Here is a 20576-nt window from a genome sequence, read left to right as displayed (position 1 = left end):
GCATTACTTAAAACAGCCGAATAGCAATTTTGCCATTAATTGAAATTTTTTTTAGGTGGCGCGAGTAGAGTTTTTCTTGTTAAAGATGCGGTCCACAAGTTGCCTCTTTGTCGCCATCTCTGTTTGAAAACTGCAATTGCAGTTATTTGCAGAATTATCATCTTTACATCTGTGCTCCTCAGCACAGATTAATCTAACATTGAGGAATATGTGTGGCTGTCAGTCACCACACCGGTGTGGATAATGTAGTTCAGAATCACAGATTCTACATCTCGGAAGTATGACTAAAATAAGAATTTCCCTTGCAAAACGCAATCTGAAAAAGTAAGTAACACATCTGTCACTTTTGTTCTGACTACAAGTACAGACTGCAACTTTACAATAAAGAAATAACCAGAAAAAAAACGTTTAAAATAAACGCTAATTCAAAATATGTATAAATACTATTTTATTATATAAATAATAGTAAAATAACACTGGAAAATGTATGTTTGATTAAACATTTTTTTTATTTATTTTTTACGTAGAGCAATATATGAACTGATGAATTGTAAAAAATAAGAATGTATTAAGAAAATAAATAGTCTATTTTGATTTTATGTTGGCTTAAAGGTGCAGTAAGTGATTTCTGAGAAACGCTGTTGAAATTGGATCGGACCGAGCACCAGAACACACTTGTAGCCAATCAGCAATAAGGGGTTATTAGGGGGTCATGCCAGTGTTACAAGGGCTGCGTCTGAAAACCTAGGCAGCTGACTCGTTGCCTCGCTGCCTTGTCAGGCAATGACTTGTAAGGCAGCATTTGTGCAGGAAGGCACCTCACGAAACTCATTTCGGACAGACTTCTAAGGTAGTGTAACAGTTTAATGATCGACAGCAATATAGAGAGAAGTTTGGTAAGAACTCAACACATATTTAATTACTACATTACTCATTTCTAGCTAGAAATGACATCAGAAGTGGAAAATATTGGTAAAAAACAGACATTTACACACAAACTGACCAGCAAACGCAACTTTCGGATTCCATCTTTTTTCCAAACTCAACTGTCACTGAATGGAAATCACAAGATTCTGGGATATCAAAGGCAGCGAAGGATACATGTATGATGACTTCAAAAGTCGATCAGATGAAGGTCTCTCAGCAGACATGAAGTGAAGCTAACATTAGATTCGGATATTGCTTGACGCCTTCCTGGCTTCATATGTGTCCTCCGAAGGCAGCATTTTCCAGGTTTCGGACGCAGACATAGTGTTTCAGGAATTTGGGGGTGGGGCTATCGAGTTAGGGTTGTGATCGTTTGTAGTGTTGAAGTGTTTGTTTTGGTGATGTCAAATAACTAGGGCCAGGACTTTAACGCGTTAATTAAGATTAATTTATTACGGGACTTTAACGCGTTAATTAATTACGCAAAAAAATAAATAACAATTTTAACAACACTTATTTTTGCATAGCGGAACGTTTTTCAATGAATGAGTTTCGACGGACCGATTATACTGAAACACCAACTAGCGCTCACGAGTCATGACAACAACAAACCATGAGTGAACATGAACGAAGAAGCTGATGAGACCGCTTTGCTTGGCCCCGTGGATGGGAAATTTTGTTTTTTTTAAAATTAAAGGATGGAAGCGTCGACAAGAGCACGGTTGTGTGCAAGCTTTACAACAAGGAATTTGCTTTTCACCGCAGCACATCAAACCTCAAATATAACAAATACGCTATTGCTACACTTAATGGCAAACATTGCGCTGGTCTGCTGGACTGAAATAAATAAACAATATTTTGTTGATTAAGCTTATGTATTCAGTCATTATTCAATGGTATACTAAAAATCCATGTGAAAAATTACTTATCATTGTTCTCAGGTCAAATAATTATATGGAATTAAGATGCGATTAATTAATTACAAAGCCTCTAATTAATTAGATTATTTTTTTTAATCGAGTCCCGGGACTACAAATAGCGTTTCTCAGAAATTGCTTACTGCAACTTTAAGTGCATTGGCGCATTTCTGCTCTTTTGGCACCTATGTGTTGACCCATTGTTCTCTACGTAAAAGCTAGAATAATCACAGCACCAGAGTGCCGCCCAACCGAGGAGCTCTCTAGGATCTCCCATCACCCTGTGGCTGATCGAGAGAGATCGATCACGTCAGAGGCAATCATTCAGCGTGGCTGCATGTGACACCGCAGGCTACTCTGGTGGCACGGTCCTCTTTAGTGACTGCTGAGGGGGTAATCGATCGAAGGAGGTACAGAACAGCAGCGGGGTCTGATTGATCTGAGACCCCTGTGATTGACATGTCTCCTCAGAGAGGAGAGAAAGGGTCGGCGCAATTAGCAAAACGCTGCAATAATGTGCTTTAATACAATACTCATATACCCCTTATAAAAACAAAATACGATTTCAGAGGAGAGAGAGCACTGTGAACAACTTACCCAGTCTTTCAGCAAGCCCCATGTACACAGGGTCCACCCGTCTCATGGTCTTCACCAGGTCTTTTCTACGGAACTTGATCTCCACTGTGCCTTCAGGCTCCAGCACACCACCACTACAGAACGAACACACACACACACACACAGATGAGAAATCTAGCCGAAATCTCATTTTCCGTGCATTAATCTAAATTAAACAAAAAAGTATAAAAGGGCCGTTTGATCTTTTCACTTTATTCCATTACAAATAGGACATGAAATGATCAGATGGTGCTCCGTTCGACTTTTCTGACATCCTTTACTCTTCCCTGATGATGACCTCTGGCCTACTTTCTGTATATCTGAATTTCTGCGGATTGAATTTTAGAATATTGAATTTGATGTTCTGAATTTCTTCTTTATCTGAAATCTTGAATCTGTATTTTCAAAAACGGAATATTTCCAGTCTATTCATTCAGTACAAAATATCTGCTGTTTGAAAATACATGTCTATACAATTTTGACATAAAACATTTCAGATGTGTCAAATTCAAATTCAGAACTATGTAAAATACAACATAATATTCAATTTTGTTAGATTACACCTGTCAATAATTCAGATTTATACAATTCAAATTCAGATCAATTTGTCATATTTATAGCTCCATAGGTTCAGTGCTCTTCTTGCATCTTCATTCAAATTGGCTGGTCTGACTTAGTGTTAAAAAGTTGTCAAAAAATATTAATTAATATATATTAATTGTCAAAAATATTGATATTTCAGCATAGCCGGGATGCCAGCCAAACTTAGCCCCACCCACAACATTTGAGGTCGGGAAGTTTGGTCTTTTTTTTATTTTTTATAAAGTTATATGAAATATTTCAACAAACAGTTAAATGGTGGTTGTCATTAAAATTTGCCAGATTTATTCCAACATGCACTAAATATTGGAAAACATTTAAAAAAAGATAATTATGAATATGTAATAACGTGCATACATTTAGCAAAATGCTCCTCTCTAGTAGAGTTCATTTTTCTAGCTAACTAACGAGATTTTGGTCACTGGATATGTTTTTTCAGAGGTAAATGTGACATTACATGGCATTGTTTACAAGCTCTTTTATTGGCATTTTTCCACAATAAACACTGATTGAGAGATTCTGTGGCATGATACAGATCTGTTAAGTTGTACTCTATCTTTTAACACACCTTCAGATGCTCATTCTTGTTTATTTTGCGTTGTAATTAATATTAAGGCATAAGATAAGATCAGGTCATTTGTGCTCCGCAATGCCGCTTCTCTTAAAGGGTTAGTTCACCCAAAAATGAAAATTAATTCATTAATTACTCACCCTCATGTCGTTGGACACCCGTAACACCTTCGTTTATCTTCGGAACACAAATGAAGATATTTTTGTTGAAAGCTGATGGCTGAGAAAGGCTTCAGAAAGGCCTCCATTGGCATTCAGTATATTTCCACTGACCCGCTCAAAAGACCCATAAAAGGCACTAAAGACTTCGTTATTAAGTCCATCTCACTACAGTGGCTGTACAATAATTTTACCAAGCGACGAGAATAGTTTTTGTGTGCAAAATGAATCAAAATAATGACTTTATCCGCCAAGTTATTGTCTTTCGTGTAGGTCTCTGACGTGAACTCACCTGGAGCTCACGCGATAGCGGCGCTCCTCCTCTTCCGTTTCATGTATTCGAACGGCGGATCTGCATCATATTCTCGCGCATGCGTCGAGTTCACGTCAATAACTTGGCGGATAAAGCCTTTCTCAGCCATCAGCTTTCAACAAAAATATCTTCATTTGTGTTCTGAAGATGAACAAAGTTGTTACAGGTGTCCAACGACATGAGGGTGAGTAATTAATTACATCATTTTCATTTTTGGGTGAATTAACCCTTTAATCCAAGTTAGAGCGATCTTGCGGCACAGCGCCAAAATGGTATTTATGTTTTTGAATTTCGTAATAAAATGGACGTAATTTGAAATCAGAGACTCTGTTTCATATCAGTAGTAACAAAGCACAAATATTATTGCAATTTATTGGATGAGAGGCATGCTAGCTACAATGCTCCATTCATTCCAAAGGTGGGGTAAGTGCTTTCTGGTAACCGTTGTTGACATATCAAATAACCAAAACAAACACGCCCCTACCCCCAGAAGGGTCTCGCCCCTATTTTGATAGCTCCGCCCCACACATACGCAACCCAGGTAACGGCTATGGCATAATCTCTGTGTTACTAATCCAGGTTGAATATTCAATGAAAAAGTCACCCCTTCTATCACAAAAACACAAACCATTCTCATGAACAACTCGATAGTACATGAGCACAAGTCCAACTAACGAACATATTACAATTATGATAAGATTAGTTATAGTGATCACAAAAACACAAACACGACAACTCGATAGTAGCCTACATGAGCGTGACAGTCCAGCTAAGGACATATTACAAATCTGACCAGATAAAGGTTATATAGATCATGAAAAAAATGAAACAAAATGTGTTCGACAAGTAAGATACTATACTCCTAATATATGTTTGTGAGCTGACGCTTGAAACAGTCAGTGAGGAGATTTAGACGCTCCATACAGTGTGGAAATGAACGGGTCTTTAGCATCGCTGAAGTGAGCGCAAATGAACAAAGAAGCGTACATGACACGAGCATTTTCAAGCAAAAGCCAGCATATATTAGTTCTCAGCTAATGTCCGTCGTGTGTCGTGTGTTTTGAATAATGACAATAATGACGCTCTCTTCTCACCATCATTATTAGACACGCCTCTTACCTGCTGATTGGTCACAAGTTTGTTATTGGACTCGGCCCGAGTCCGTTTTGGAAAACAGTTTTAAAATAACACTTAACCCACCTTTAACTGAAAATGACTAATCGATTCTTGGGATTTAAGAATCGATATTAATTTAATTTTATTATTATTTTTATTTATTTATTTTTTGGTGTATGTGTTTTGTTTTCTGTTTTAACCCTTAAATGCATACCTCGGGTCGACGTCATTTCACTACCCTGCTCCTCATTCATTTTTTAAAGTTAGACATCAACCTTTATTCCTCAATCAATCCATTTTAAACAAAATAACAAGAAAAAAATTATAGAATTATAATTGAATGCCTTTTTTTTCACAAATTTTTGTCAAAATTGTATAGGGTCGCCAACGACCCGAGGTGTGTAGGATTGTACGTAGATTTTTTTTCCACAATGATAAATGAATCTATAATCACAAAATAGGGCGCAATTCACCTTTTATACCACAAGTTGGCAATATCTGATACACAATGATGAAGTGACGTTTCACTCATAGTTACCTCTGACAGAAAACGAAACAATAATCATTATAATCTGCAAAACTTGAAATGGCTTAGTGATTTACAGCAGAGAGCAAGTAGTAAACACAATCATATGTTAGTGTCACTGTCTCTTGATGATGGATGTGGTCAAGAAGCTGTCAATGATCAAAATATTGATTTTGAAGTCGTTGAAAATGAGTTTGGAGAACATGCTCGAGATCGCGAATATGAGGCAGATGCTGAATGTACTGGTAAACGAACTCTGACGAGGACAGATGATGATGGTATTAAACATCTCCTCAAACTAAACCCTTCCAAGCTCCAAAAGGTAACAAAATATGCTTTATTTTATTCTTCTGTAAGTGTTACTCTAACATCAGGAGTTTTATATATTATCACGACAGGTAGAGGTCCATCTATGTTAAATATAGATCTGGGTCGCTAACGACCCGAATATGTAAGGATGTTTGACGAAACAGTCATGCATTTAAGGGTTAATGAAGTTCTTGCTGTTATTTTCACATAACACATAAAAAAGTGCAATGCACAGTGAGAAAAAAAAAAAAAAAAAGCCTTTTAGTTTCACATCCTAATTCTTACCGGCTGTCCTTGTCTGCATACATTTCCATGTGGCGAGGGTTGATGGTGGGGTCTATGACGACCCATGATCCTCCCCGGAGCTCTGCCTGTGGTGGGATGTACACCAGCACTGGCTGTCTGTACTCTCTCAGCCCGTCCACTATATACGCTCCAAATTTTAACACCTGGTCATACATGTCTAAAGACAGGAGAGCATGAGGTGTTAGCAGAGACTATCATCGATCACTAAAGCACATACTAGTTCCCTTCCCATATTCCTCACCTTTCATCCCTCCAGAGAAGCCTCTCCAGTTGGCAAACACTATGAGCGGAAGCCCCTCTCTGTTAAAGTCTTTAATGGCCTGTGCGGTCTTAAAAGCAGAGTCAGGAAACCACACTTGCCCTGCTTGCTGAATGATCTATATGAAACAGCACAAAACACTGGTCATCTTTCTGACAGAATCACGTGACATCATTGTCAAATAACATCATCACTATGTGAGGCTATGTTGACACTGCCAGTCCAAATCCGATTATTTGTGAATCCAATAGGAATCTGATCTAAATTATTGTGTCCACACTAAGTGAGTCCTATGGCACTCTTTCATTTTCCAGAATATCTGTATTGGTTTCTATGACAATGACGTTGTGTTGGTAGGCATATGCCGAAAACAACAACAGCAATACTGAGGGGTTTGTAATAGAGATGCTGTCTTGTTTACAACATGACAATATGTAGCTGCTGCGCTGGACAACTAAGTCTTCAGAGGCAGCATCAGGAACAGCTTTAGTCCATGCTGTCATCTCTGCCGGTCTCATTTATAGGTTATAGTAATTTTTAGCTCGCCACTTTTCAGCATGTTTCCTCAAACAATGTCACATAAACCTTGCAAAATCCAATCAGAGCGGTCAGACTGAAACAGATTTCCAGAAATCTATTTCATTTTTTGACGTTCGCACTTGCTACGATCGGATTCCAATGAGATATGCCTAAATATCGTATTTGACTGACAGTCTGAACAAGGCTTGAGAGTCTAGACGTGTTTCTAAGCGGTCACCTTGGCTTCTGAGTCCAGATTCGCTGGGTCTGCTGGGATTGACAGCTCCACTGATCGGGTTTCCACTGCAACTACTCCTGTTGGGATCCCGCCCAACCTACAATTACCAAAAGAGACAAATGATTACACAGGAACAGAATAAAACAAACCCTCACCAATAACAAACATACATATTTTATTTTAAAAATTGTATCTAATTTTCTAAAAATGTTTATATAAAAAGTGTCATCATTTTGCTATGTTTATGATACATATACAGCTGGAACTGAGTGAAAGATCAGATAAATTACTTCACCATATTCTTAAAACATGTTTAAAATTAACTATAATTTGTAACGACATTTCTTCAATTAGTAGTGATTAGATCTCACTCCATATGTTAAGTCACATGCAAAAAAAAATGTAGGTGTAATTTTTGATTCAGAGCTTAGTCTTGAAAAACAAATAAGCTCAGTTGTTAAAAACAGCTACTATGAATTGAGAATAATTTTAGACTTAAATCAACTAATTCCTTCTAAGATTTGGAGAAAGTTATCCATGCATTTATTACATCACGACTGAACTATTCTAACTCTTTATACCATGGTCTTCCTCAATCTTCGTTAGCACGTTTACAGAGGGTTCAGCTCCCAAGTCCCTCAGATCTACCAATAAAGCTCTCTTACATGTCCCACGGTCACAACTAAAAATGAAAGGTGACAGAGGCTTTGCAGTTGCTGCTCCACGATTATGGAATCAGTTGCCACCTGACATTAAGTGTACTCTTTCTGTTTCTGTTTTTAAATCTAGACTCAAGACACATCTTTACGTTTTAGCATTTCCTGCTTATTCATTTTTGAATTAGTAACTGTTTTTCAAGAAAAAAAAGGCTTTTTCATGCAACGTCAAAAACACTATAAAGGTAGAAAAAACACATTTGATATCAATCTGTATTGTGGCAGACAACTAAAAAAGAATTGTGTAGTAGAAGACAGATGTAAAACTAATGTTCCCCACAGGGGCTTTCAAAGTGCATTTATCAGAGGATGACCTTTCCAATAGACAAACTCTGCCCTGTAGGCATTGAGGTCAGAGGTCAACAAGTTCACGGAGAAGTGTAAAGGCTCCATTTTTTGGTTAATCATTAAAACAAAATCTGGATTTGCAAAAGTGTCATTCCACATGGTATTTATTTATTTTTTAAAGGGAACCTAAGCACAATTTTAAGAAAACATCTTTAAAAAAAAAGATTAATTAGTTAAGATTCAGATAACAAAATAATCAAACCAAGTGGCATCTGCAATGACATTCATAGAATTTTAAGATTTTCATAAGACTTTTTGGGCCCTCTGTATTGATTATTAGTGCTTACCTAGCCCGTCCCACGATTACACTCTGTGCCCACGGCTGCATGATCTCCAGAAAAGAGCCATGGTCGAAGAACCCGCTCACCCACGCACCCTTAGTGTCTGTATGGAAGAGAGAGAGAGAGAGACCATCAGAGCTGTATTAGCGCCCCAACTTCATCAGAGATATCCTGAGCTTAACCGAGGGGGAAGCTGCTGCAGGAAGAGGTTACCACTCAATTACACCGAGACCCGTCTCAGCACTGAGACAAAGATTCTTCTCCCTGCCACCCGCTCTCGATATCTCCCCACCTCACTGTGGTAATTACAGTGATGTGTAATCTGTCTCACCAATAAAAAACACTCCATATATCCCAGAGTGTCTTATCTCTGAGAGGAGAGACCTAGAGCTGTGCCTCAACCATAAACCCTCAGACCACAGTCATCCATTACTGATACTTCCCCCAACTAACAACACCCTCAATGCAATTAATACACAAAACTCAAGATATCGCCACAAGAAACATCAACAAATCCAATGTTCTGAGTTTTGACAGTATAACATCATTGACACAGAAACTTAAAGGGATAGTTCACCTCACCCTGAAATGAAATTAAAGCCATCTTTTACTCACCTTGCTGTTGTTCCATTGCCCTATGTCCTTCTATCCCTTTCGGACCTAAAAAGCGGTCATTTTAAAAATAGTTCTGCACGCGCTCTTTCCTATAATGGCAGTGGATAGCGACCATTAGAAAGATTATACAAAAGTATGACGCAGTGAGACGCCCACCATGTATGGAAAGTGTCCAGGAGGCATACTATAAGGTTTTGCGAGAAATAAACTATTATTCCGTCAAAATACTCTGTGCGCGTTCTTGTAATGACTGCTACGAACAATCAGCATGGGCGGTGCTCATGCTCACGCACTGTTGTCATGGCACCCAAGATAAACACCTGCGCAACATTTTGAGAAATCAGGTTCAATAGAAAAAAACGTGACTCGTATCTTTTCTATAAGGTATATGATAAGATTAAGAGTAATGGCTGAGCTCAGTGTTTTGACTGAATAATAGTTTATTTCTCGCAAAACCTTATAGTACGCCTCCTGGACAGTTTCCATATACGGCGCGCGTCTCACTGTATCATTGCGTCATAATTTTGTATAATCTATGCAATGTTTACCCTGGTCACTATCCACTGCCATTATAGGAAGGAGTGCGTGTAGAACTATTTTTAAAATTACTGCTTTTGAGGTCCGAAAGGTATAGAAGGACATAGGACATTGAATCAACAGCAGGGTGAGTAAAAGATGGCTTTAATTTAATTTCATGGTGAACAATCCCTTTAATTACTTTTCTAGTATATAATTTCCTGTTAATTCTGCATTTTCTGCAATATGAAAGTTATTTACCCACATTTATGCTGGTAAAATAACCAGACCTGTGGCAATTGGCATCATGGCTCAGATGCCGTCAATATAGCTGAACTTTTAATGAACTAGGGTTCTAGCATCCACTCACTCTGACTTGGACGTCCCGCTAGCATCCAGCGTGGGTCATAAGGTGCTTTGGTAGGGATGAACTCCACTGGCCGATCAATGGGATCTTTAGCAGTGAGCATTGGGACAGGACTGGACATATTCTGAAGGAGAAAAGCATTGTTAGACTCAATCACATCCTCCGAGTTACATGTCAGTGTGTGTTCTGCATACCTTCGGCATGTAGGACAGCCAGTGAAGTAACGTAAACACTCCCTCAAAATCATCGCACACAGTGGTGTGTGTGACTCCATTATTGTGCATGATCTGTACTCCACCTAGCTGGTTATTGGAGGTGTACACCTCTCGACCCAGAACCTGTAGAGAAAGAGCAAAGAGGTGGATGAGTAAATGGCTGGCTGCCATGCAAATGAGAGGAGTCAGGCTACCCAAGTTTTTAACAGTCCACCTGGAAAAGTTTTTTTAAATCACCAAGCCACTATTTCTGAAGAAAAACTAGTTGCTGGATTGTGTAAAGAAAAGGTGCACTCACATTCACAAAATGTAGGCGAAATTCGTGGGCAAAAAAAGTTGCATATCGATAGCTGTCAATTGTGTAGCAATGTATGAAGCACAGCTCACACAAACGTCACTTTCAAACCAGATAATCAACCATTTTAAGGCGGTTAGAGTGAAGATACCCCCAAGATATAATCAAGAACTTCATATTATGCTTAGGTTGCAGGGTTGTCAGTGGAAGTCAGTACATGAATTAAAGTGATAGTTCACCCTAAAAGGAAAATTATGCCATAATTTACTCACCCTCAAACCATTCTAGTTGTAAATTACATTCTTCTTTTAGACGAATACAATCAGTTATATTATACATTAAAATATATCCTGGCTAATACAAGCATTATAATCTCAGCTCAAAATTTGAAGCCAGAAAAAGTGCATCTATCCATTATAAAAGTAATTAATACGGCTCTGGGGGGTTAATAAAGGCCTTATGAAAAAAGAAGCGATGAGTTTGTGTAAGCTAAATATACATATTTAAAACTTTATAAAGTATAATATCTAGTTTCCGGTGGACTGCCTTCCGTATTCAACTTACACAGAAAGTAACAACTCACACAGTTCAAAATGCTTATGCTACCTCCATTGTCGTGCCAGTTATGCTTTTTCCGTAAGTTCAATATTGAAAGCGGTCTGTCAGAAGCTAGATATTTTACTTTATAACGTGTTAAATATGGATATTTTTCTTACAGAAAAAAAAAAAAAACATCGAATCGCTTTAGAAGGCCTTTATTAACCCCCAGGAGCCGTGTGGATTACTTTTATAATGGATGGATACACTTTTTTGAGCTTCAAATTTTGGGCTGCTTATATTTGCCAGGACATTTTTTTTTTTAAATGTAACTGATTGTATTCACGTGAAGAAGAATGTCATATAGACCTAGGATGGCTTGAGGTTGAGTAAATCATAGGGTAATTTAAATTTTTGAGTGAATTAGGCCTATCCCTTTAAGGCCCCATTATACTTTTGGGAAAGTTCTTTTATTCACTCACAGGTAAAGAGAATTTTGAGGAAGCTGCACAACGGTGTACCATTTGCAAACATTCCGTCATCAGTTACGTTTGCTGGGAATGTGAAACGAGTAAATAAATTAACCTGAAAAGATTTCCATGGCAAAGAAGATTGTGTAATAGGTGGATGTGCTCTATGACTCTATCATCATGGAGCAATGGCAGTTTGAACACCATTTAGGATAGTTTTGGTTCAAGATGACTTTACAACCATGCGTTCTTCATTTAGTTTGAAGTACATTGGGGTCTTGTCTACACAGCTTTTAAAGTAATTTCTTTAGCATTGCCTGTAGTACTCGGAGATTGATACACCATTATGTGAATAAGCAATCACTTGGTTGCTCACCAGTCTAATATTGTGGAACTATCGATTTTAAATTAACCCTTGCCCTAAAAATCACATTAAAAAAATAATAATTGAGGAACTGTCTATATTTTTCAAAAATAAACTATAGCACTACCTCTGGTGTCAAGTTGCCCGCTAGTCAAGTATTACAACTATGCTAAAAGTCCAAATAATTTTGACCCTTTCTGACCTTTCAAACAATTCCTATGACATAGTATAATGGAGGGTGACCCCTTGAAAATAGACTGTAGTGAGACTGTTTGGGTGATTCTTGGCCAAAATAAACTATAATATGTTGACAAAGTGATGTCACTAATTCTTCTTCTTGCATGAGAAAGTAACTTCATAGTACTAGGAAGCAAGACGTGTGTATTGTGTGTATTGTCAGTGTCAGTGCTAGCGGAGGTCCTGGGGGTTGCGGATCGATACCATCACACAGGCAGTCAGTTCAGTCCTGCAGGCTGAGGAGAGTCTGCTTTCCTTTCAATGCTGTCAGTGACCCAGGAAGAATGACGGTGTCAATGAGGGGTCAGTGCGGGAGAGTAAGGGGTTATTTATGCCTCTGGGACTGCATCAATACTCAGATTTCTTCTTCCTTTCACCATTCACACAATCCTTTCGATAGAGGTAATGCATTTTTGTGGTGTCACGGGCTATGTGTAGTGTAAACACTGTGAAGCATTTCTGTTTCGAGCTCTTTGACAACTTTGGTTTAATGAATGGCATGAGTTTGAAGCAGGACTACCTGTTTGGCTGAACAATGGCATATGATAAGGAGGTCCAATCCAGCTCCTAAGGTGCAGAATTGATGCTCAATACCTGCACAAAATGACTGAGGTGTCCTTGGGCAAGGCACACAACCCCCAATTGTTTCTTGGGCACACATCAAAACAGCCGAAGTTCCGAATATGAACGAAGGTCTTGCGGTATGGAACGACATGAGGCCAAGTAATTAATGACAGAATTTTTATTTTTGGGTGAACTAACCCTTTAATGTGTGTGTGTGTACCACAAGTAATAATTACCTCAACCAGTTCTTTGTATCTCACCATTTCAGACAAATACATGACTCTGAATGGCTACATAATCATTAAAATAGACATCATGGTCCTTGGAACAAATTCTTCAACTTAACTTCTTTGTTAGAGTCCACATGGTCTACTAAGGTCCAGATCTGGACTGCAGGGAATCTATTTTTTGTCTGAGCCTAGACTCCAGACAGCCTTTATTTGTTTTATATTATGGCATATGTCACCCTTTGTTCTAGTTGTTTAAATTAATAATAGACTTGACTCTTCCATCTTGACCATCCACACAAAAACAACACCAAACTCTGAGACTGATGTCTTCATAACAATGAGAATCACTAGAAGACCTGACAAGACCTGGGATGCATTGCCGGTATTCATAAACGAGCAGATCACGGATCTGATCTAATTAACGTAGTAATAAGACTGTAAAGGACATTCTCAGATGGGAATAGATGAGGTGTTCCTGTGGTTTCAGAGTGGACAACTGGACACTGGATGTGACAAATCATGACCGTGCCTAAAATATCTAAATATCATATATCTGTCCAAACCATTGGTAGGATATAGACATTCAGGGACTGCTTTTTATTCTGAATAAAAACTGTTGGGAACTGTTTATTGGTTCCCAACCCTAATCTGGACTGCTGCAGAGAGTGATGGTAGAAAGGCAGAGCGAGACAGGGATATCTCCAGCAGTCGAAGTGCTCAATTCTGCTCTCAGAGGAATAATATGGGTGTGCCTCCCCATTTCAGCCTCAGGCATCAGCCTATTTCTATGCAAATAACAACTTCACGCTTCTCTTTCTATTATTCCTGCAGGAGCTGCAGCATCATGACGGGAGACAGAGAGAGAGAGAGAGACATGCGGGGGGATGGCAATCACTGAGGGGTGAATTATACACCTAGAGAAACGCACACATGCACATTTGTTTTTCTATAATGGCAGGTGACTTTCCATTGACTTTCATTATCTTTATACTGAGATTACTGAGATATTAGTTTTTATACAGTCCCTCTGTTTGTAGAAAATTCATTTCCGATTTAATTTCTGTTCCCAATAAAGCACATATGATGCTTTTGCTTCCTTTTTTTTTTTTTTGTAGCTTGAGATCACTAGACCCTAAGTGCAGACAATTCCATAGTAATTCCATGGTAAAAAAAAGGACTAGTACACACTTTGTACATATAATTTTTTTTCCTTTCATGTTTTATGGAATTAAGTCACGGGATTGGAATGAAATGAGGGATGAATAAACGATGAAAGAATTGTAATTTTTGGGTGAACTGTTCCTTTAACACATGCTTGAATGCACAGCCAAAAACAACCAATCCCTGTCACCAGTAAAATAAGAAACTGGCCGATTCATAAAAGTCATATTTTAATGCAGTCGTGGTAATTGCATGAATTAGGGATTCATTTATTTGGGTCATAGTTGAGCGCACACAAGGCTTTTAGAGTTCACGCTAACCTGTCACAATTCCCGCCTCGGCCCAATCAAATTACTTCACACAATTAAAAGCGAGGCCAATTAAAGTGCCCTTATCAGCAGAGTGAATAGACAATTTATGCGCAAATGCCATCTTTCATAGAAGCAACTAAACAGAGAAGACCTTTGAAAATACGAAAAGCAGACTAGGCAAAAAAAAAAAAAAAAAAAAAAAAACTGCTTTGAGGAGGCAAATGTTGGTATTTGGTGGGCTCTTTTTCTAAAGCAGAAAACACATTAACATGCGCAGCTGCTGACCTTATTAAGAGCTCCGGCTCCAGTCAGGATGATGTGAGAGTTTTCCACCTGTATGGTTCTTTGGCCCAGTCTCACCAGGTACGCTCCGATTCCAATGGCCCTGCATGTCACCTGAGGACCACCAAAGATAGAGGCTCAGATACACTTTATAATATACAGTACCATTCAAAAGTTTAGGGTTGGAAAGTCTCGTCACCTTTATTTATATAGCGCTTTTTACAATACAGATACAGAAAAAATATGTACAGCAGTTCTAGAAGAAGAACAGGTCATTTTCCAACTTAAGTAAGTTCAGTGTTGATTCATTACCATTGTAAAAATAATTTTTTATTCATTTAGTTAATTTATCTATACAGCAGTTATGGAGAAAACAGTGATGTCATCGTCCAGATGAGCTCAGTTCTCATTCAATGGTGTCAATGCAGTCAGATCAACAATATTGTTGTAAAACATTAATAATATTGACAAATAATATCATTGTGGTATTTAAATAATTAAGTAATTAAATACAGTAGAAACAGTAATATTGTGGAATATTATTACAATAAATGAAATGAAGATTTTTTTTAAAAATCTTACTAACCCCAAACTTTTGAAAAGTATATTCCTTACTTTACTAAACATATTGATTGTAAGCTTTTTTAAATATTCAAAGGTGGAGCTTTTCCAAGTGTATTGCCAAATATTTGCTATGGTTTGTAACAAGTATGTGTTCTGTTAGCACTATTTAAAAGTGCACTATGCAACTTTTCGTCCACTGGAGGTAACCTATTCTAAACGGCTCGCGAGTACCGGGACTTTTATTATGACGGGACATGCCCGCACTTCCGTTTTTTTCCAGTCAGGTAAAAACAGCTATTTTTATCATATCAGATACATTTAAGGGGCCAAGGCCATCCGTCCACTCTCTTTCCTGAACTGAAATGAAGTAGTGGGCTGTACTTTCCACACGATTGACATCAGGTTCAAGTACGCCAGGTTGGCTGGTGGTTATGTTGCCCGCATACCGCCTCCCATGGCCGAGACTGGTATTACGATACCTGACGGGCCGGGGCTAGTAATGCTACTGCTAATTAAGGTTGATATCTCTGCAGCACTATAACTTCATATTTTTTTAATGACATCATCGCCCTTATTTCTTCTCATTCTTTTGATGCGTGTTGGTCATTTTTTTGATATTTTTACCTCAATTTTTACACATGGCACCTTTAAACATTTTTACATTACATTTTTTTATTTAATTTATTCATGTGATGGCAAAGCGGAATTTTCAGTCTTCCGTGTCACATTATCCTTCAGAAATCATTCCATTATGCTGATTTTGCACTCTAGGTAAAATGTCTTATCAATGTTGAAAACAGTTATAAAGAAAATAGTATATTCTTTACTTTACTAAACATATTGCCCGTACGCTTTCATGAATATCCAAAGGTGGAGCTTTTACAAATGTATTGCCAAATATTTGCCATGGTTTGTAACAAGTGTGTGTGTTCTGTCAGCATACCAGATTCATGGTGATAATTTCCTCATACGCCAGCGATGATTCACCTGCGATCATGCCAGAACCTCTTAAGTTCTCCACACCCAACCCCTCCTCTTTACCAATGATATCAGTGATCTTATACCTGCAAAGAAACATTAGAGCTTTTTTACAGCATTCTCCATTAGAGAACATAATCAATGACAGAAAAAAAAAAAATCTTGACAGTCTTTAGAAATAAATGTTCTATGTACAAATGTAAATACCATTACTTTCAGAACTCAAAATATCCTCACAATCTAATCATTTACTGAAAACTAAACCTGCAAAAATGGCTTGTTCTAAGATCAGATATAAATAAATGCATTCATATACTGTGCTCAGCAACTGAGCTTGCCAGTAATGATGAATTAATGGGAGAAAATGGGGACAAAAACAAATTGCTGTAATATTTTTACAATTGATCTATAACTACTGATCCTTCCAACGGAAAATGAAACGTGGTGTAAATTGCTATGCCTTTTTGTGCAGAAGTAAGTTAAAAAAAAAACAGCAAAAAAAGGAGCATCTAAACATCTGTGTATGGGATAAAGTAATGCACCTGGATTCTCCCTCATCTTCCACATGTTCACAGTGGACTGAGTTCAGAGCAGACACCTTCTTATAGTCCTGCGGTGTGAGGTACAGGTATTTAAAGCCCTATGAATCAACAGAAAAACAGTGATTATGACACACATCCAGAAGATAATCACTACATTAATGATTACTGATCCCTCCCCCTGGAGCCACTTCAAACCTTGTACGGGTCCGCCGGATCCTGCCAGGCCACATGGAACATGTGTCTGATCTCCTCTGCCAGGCCGATCCGAGCTCCGCTGTTGGCAGCGATATAGATTCGCGGGATGCCGCTTTCCCGTGCCATTTCTGAAGCCTGCAGGAACAGAACATCCTCCTGCGGCCCGAAGGAGCCAATCTTATGTGTGATGTCATTGCTGATCACGATAATCTCACGGCCGGCCGGGTACTCAGGGGTTCGGATAGTCATCCGCCATGCTACCATTCCAATCTAGTAAATCAAAGACAATGAAGAATCATGAGTGTTACGCATTTTTTTATCCGCTATAAAGGTGTGATAAAATACATGAATTTAAAATAAATGCTTGTAGAGCCTCACAAACCAACATTTAAGAAGCAAAGGGGCCCCCTACAGTGTGTAAAGTGTACAACACTGCAAAAAATGCTTTTCTTACTTAGTATGTTTGTCTTGTTTCTAGTCCAAGCATTTAAAAATTCTTAAAAGAAAGACGTATTTACTAGACAAGCAAGAGTAATTGTCTTGTTTTGGGGGGGGGGAAATAACTCAAAATAATCTGCCTGTGGGGTAAGCAAAATAATTTTAAAACAAGGTTATTTTGCTTACCCCACTGGCAGATCATTTTGCTTATTTTAAGCAAAAACTCTCTTAATTTTGAGTTATTTTTCCCCCAAAACAAGACAATAATTTGTACTTGTCTATTAATGCTCCTTAATGTAAGAAATGTTGACTAAAAACAAGACAAAAAGTAAGAAAAGCACTTTTTTTGCAGTGAACATGTGATGGTTTGTTGAAAGATGAAGATGAAGTTTTGAAGTACATAGTTGTTTTGTTTAGGATAAGGATTTATTTATTATTATTTTTTTTTTTTACAAGTTTTTACAATGAAAAAAGCCATTATCATTAAAATTGTGCAATCTAACCTCATTTCCTCCAGGTAGGCGGTTCATCTGCACCAGCTGACCCTGAGAATCCAAAACCAGCTCAGTGAAGGTGAGCAATTCCGATGGAAGAGGACACTTGGGTAAGTTGGCGTGTGCATCCATGGACTGCCATAACTTCCTTAGAGACTAGAGAAAAATGGACAGCATAACAAACTAAGAAAGATATATTCACTAAGAAAAATTTATAGTAAAAAATTATCTGCATATATTTCCAGCCCTCATTTTAAATAATATAAAACTTTTAATTATTATTAAAAACATGAAAGAAAAAAATATGTACAGGAGCAATGAAATCCTTACAGGAGCAAGGAAAACAATTCATTTAAATACCTTTAAAATAATAACTGTACCATTCAGAGTTACAATTGGTAGGGTTACCATTCAAAAGTTTGATGTCAGTAAGAATTTGTAATGCCTCTTTGCTCACCAAGGCTGCATGTATTATTTTGCATTTATTACATTATATTTTAATATATTTTAACATTTAATTCATTCCTGTGATGGCAAATTTTCAGTTTTTAGTGTCACATTATCCTTCAGAAATAATTTTAATATGCCGATTTTGTGCTGATTTTAAAATGTCTTAACAATGTTGAAAAATATTAACAGCTTAATATTTTTGTGGAAACCCTGAAATATATTATTTTTAGGATTCTTTGATGGATAGAAAGTAGGGCTGCACGATATATCGCATTTTACATGAAAACATGCTTATCGCGATTTGGTTTATCGTGATTATCAAATCGCAAAGGCTGCGATGATCTTTTATGCGCAGTTTGTCAGTGTAGGATGGCTCTGTGATCAGTAGTAAATGTTGTTCCATCTAAAAGCACTGCAAGTTTGAGTTGCTTATAACACGCATTTGAAAAAGCAACACGCGTCAAACATCCTTCCAAACATGAGAAGCAGTCATGCTGATTCATCTCAACGATAATATGATGTTCATAGCTATAGCGATTTCCGTGAATGACGTAAGCTATCGTACTTCTGCGGCATAGGAGTTCCTTGCACGAGAGCATCCTCTGGCTTGCGGATAAGCGTTTATTACTGATCACACCCATGTTGCTAAGAAGCTGCGCATGCAATTATCGAATAATATGCAATTTTATTGTGATCTATCGTGCAGCCCTAATAGAAAGTTCAAAATAACATTTATTTGAAATATAAATCTTTAGTTATGAAAATAAATGTCTTTAGTTCCATGTTTGATCAACTGAATGCCTCCTTGCACACAAAAAAATATACAGTGAGGAAGATAAGTATTTGAACACCCTGCTATTTTGCAAGTTCTCCCACTTGTAAATCATGGAGGGGTCTGAAATTGTCATCCTAGGTGCATGTCCACTGTGAGAGACATAATCTAATAAATAAATAAAAAATCCAGAAATCACAATATATGATTTTTTAGCTATTTATTTGTATGATACAGCTGCAAATAAGTATTTGAACACCTGTCTATCAGCTAGAATTCTGACCCTCCAAGACCTGTTAGTCTGCCTTTAAAATATCCACCTCTACTCCATTTATAATTCTAAATTAGATGCACCTGTTTGAGGTCATTAGCTGAATAAAGACACCTGTCCACCCCATATAATCAGTAAGAATCCAACTACTAACATGGCCAAAACCAAAGAGCTGTCCAAAGAAATTAGAGACAAAATTGTACACCTCCACAAGGCTGGAAAGGGCTACGGGGAAATTGCCAGGCAGCTTGGTGAAAAAAGGTCCACTGTTGGAGCAATCATTAGAAAATGGAAAAAGCTAAACATGACTGTCAATCTCCCTTGGACTGGGGCTCCATGCAAGATCTCACCTCGTGGGGTCTCAATTATCCTAAGAAAGGTGAGAAATCAGCCCAGAACTACATGGGAGGAGCTGGTCAATGACCTGAAAAGAGCTGGGACCACAGTTTCCAAGGTTACTGTTGGTAATACACTAAGACGTCATGGTTTGAAATCATGCATGGCACTGAAGTTCCCCTGCTCAAACCAGCACACATCCAGGCCCGTCTTAAGTTTGCCAATGACCATTTGGATGATCCAGAGAAGTCATGGGAGAAAGTCATGGGGTCAGATGAGACCAAAATATAACTTTTTGGTCATAATTCCATTAAAGGTGTTTGGAGGAAGAATGATGAGTATCATCCCAAGAACACCATCCCTACTGTGAAGCATGGGGGTGGTAGCATCGTGCTTTAGGGGTGTTTTTCTGCACAAGGAACAAGGCGACTGCACTGTATTAAGGAGAGGATGACCGGGGCCATGTATTGTGAGATTTTGGGGAACAACCTCCGTCCCTCAGTTAGAGCATTGAAGATGGATCAAGGCTGGGTCTTTCAACATGACAATGACCCGAAGCACACCGCCAGGATAACCAAGGAGTAGCTCTGTAAAAAGCATGTCAAGGTTCTGGCATGTCCTATCCAGTCTCCAGATCTAAACCCAATAGAGTA

General features: G+C 38.1%; 1 protein-coding gene across 10 annotated transcripts in view; it reads right to left on the bottom strand.

Annotated features, from left to right (window-relative positions):
- The window catches only part of acaca (acetyl-CoA carboxylase alpha), a 117156-nt gene that overhangs the window by 9555 nt on the left and 87025 nt on the right, over nt 1-20576 (bottom strand). For all 10 annotated transcript variants that reach the window (XM_067437856.1, XM_067437857.1, XM_067437859.1 and 7 more), the window contains 12 exons: nt 18104-18250; nt 17163-17432; nt 16968-17065; nt 16391-16511; nt 14887-14997; nt 10412-10555; nt 10221-10341; nt 8726-8822; nt 7375-7471; nt 6600-6735; nt 6338-6515; nt 2442-2554 (listed from right to left, as the gene is read on the bottom strand). In XM_067437856.1, the coding sequence (XP_067293957.1) occupies nt 2442-2554; nt 6338-6515; nt 6600-6735; nt 7375-7471; nt 8726-8822; nt 10221-10341; nt 10412-10555; nt 14887-14997; nt 16391-16511; nt 16968-17065; nt 17163-17432; nt 18104-18250 (1633 nt within the window). The remainder of the gene's footprint in view (nt 1-2441; nt 2555-6337; nt 6516-6599; nt 6736-7374; nt 7472-8725; nt 8823-10220; nt 10342-10411; nt 10556-14886; nt 14998-16390; nt 16512-16967; nt 17066-17162; nt 17433-18103; nt 18251-20576) is intronic.

The sequence above is a fragment of the Pseudorasbora parva genome, chromosome 3 (assembly GCF_024679245.1).
Source record: "Pseudorasbora parva isolate DD20220531a chromosome 3, ASM2467924v1, whole genome shotgun sequence".
NCBI classification, from domain to species: Eukaryota; Metazoa; Chordata; class Actinopteri; order Cypriniformes; family Gobionidae; genus Pseudorasbora; species Pseudorasbora parva.
The sequence above is the reverse complement of the archived record's forward strand: the minus strand, read 5'-3'. Positions and strand labels throughout refer to the sequence as shown.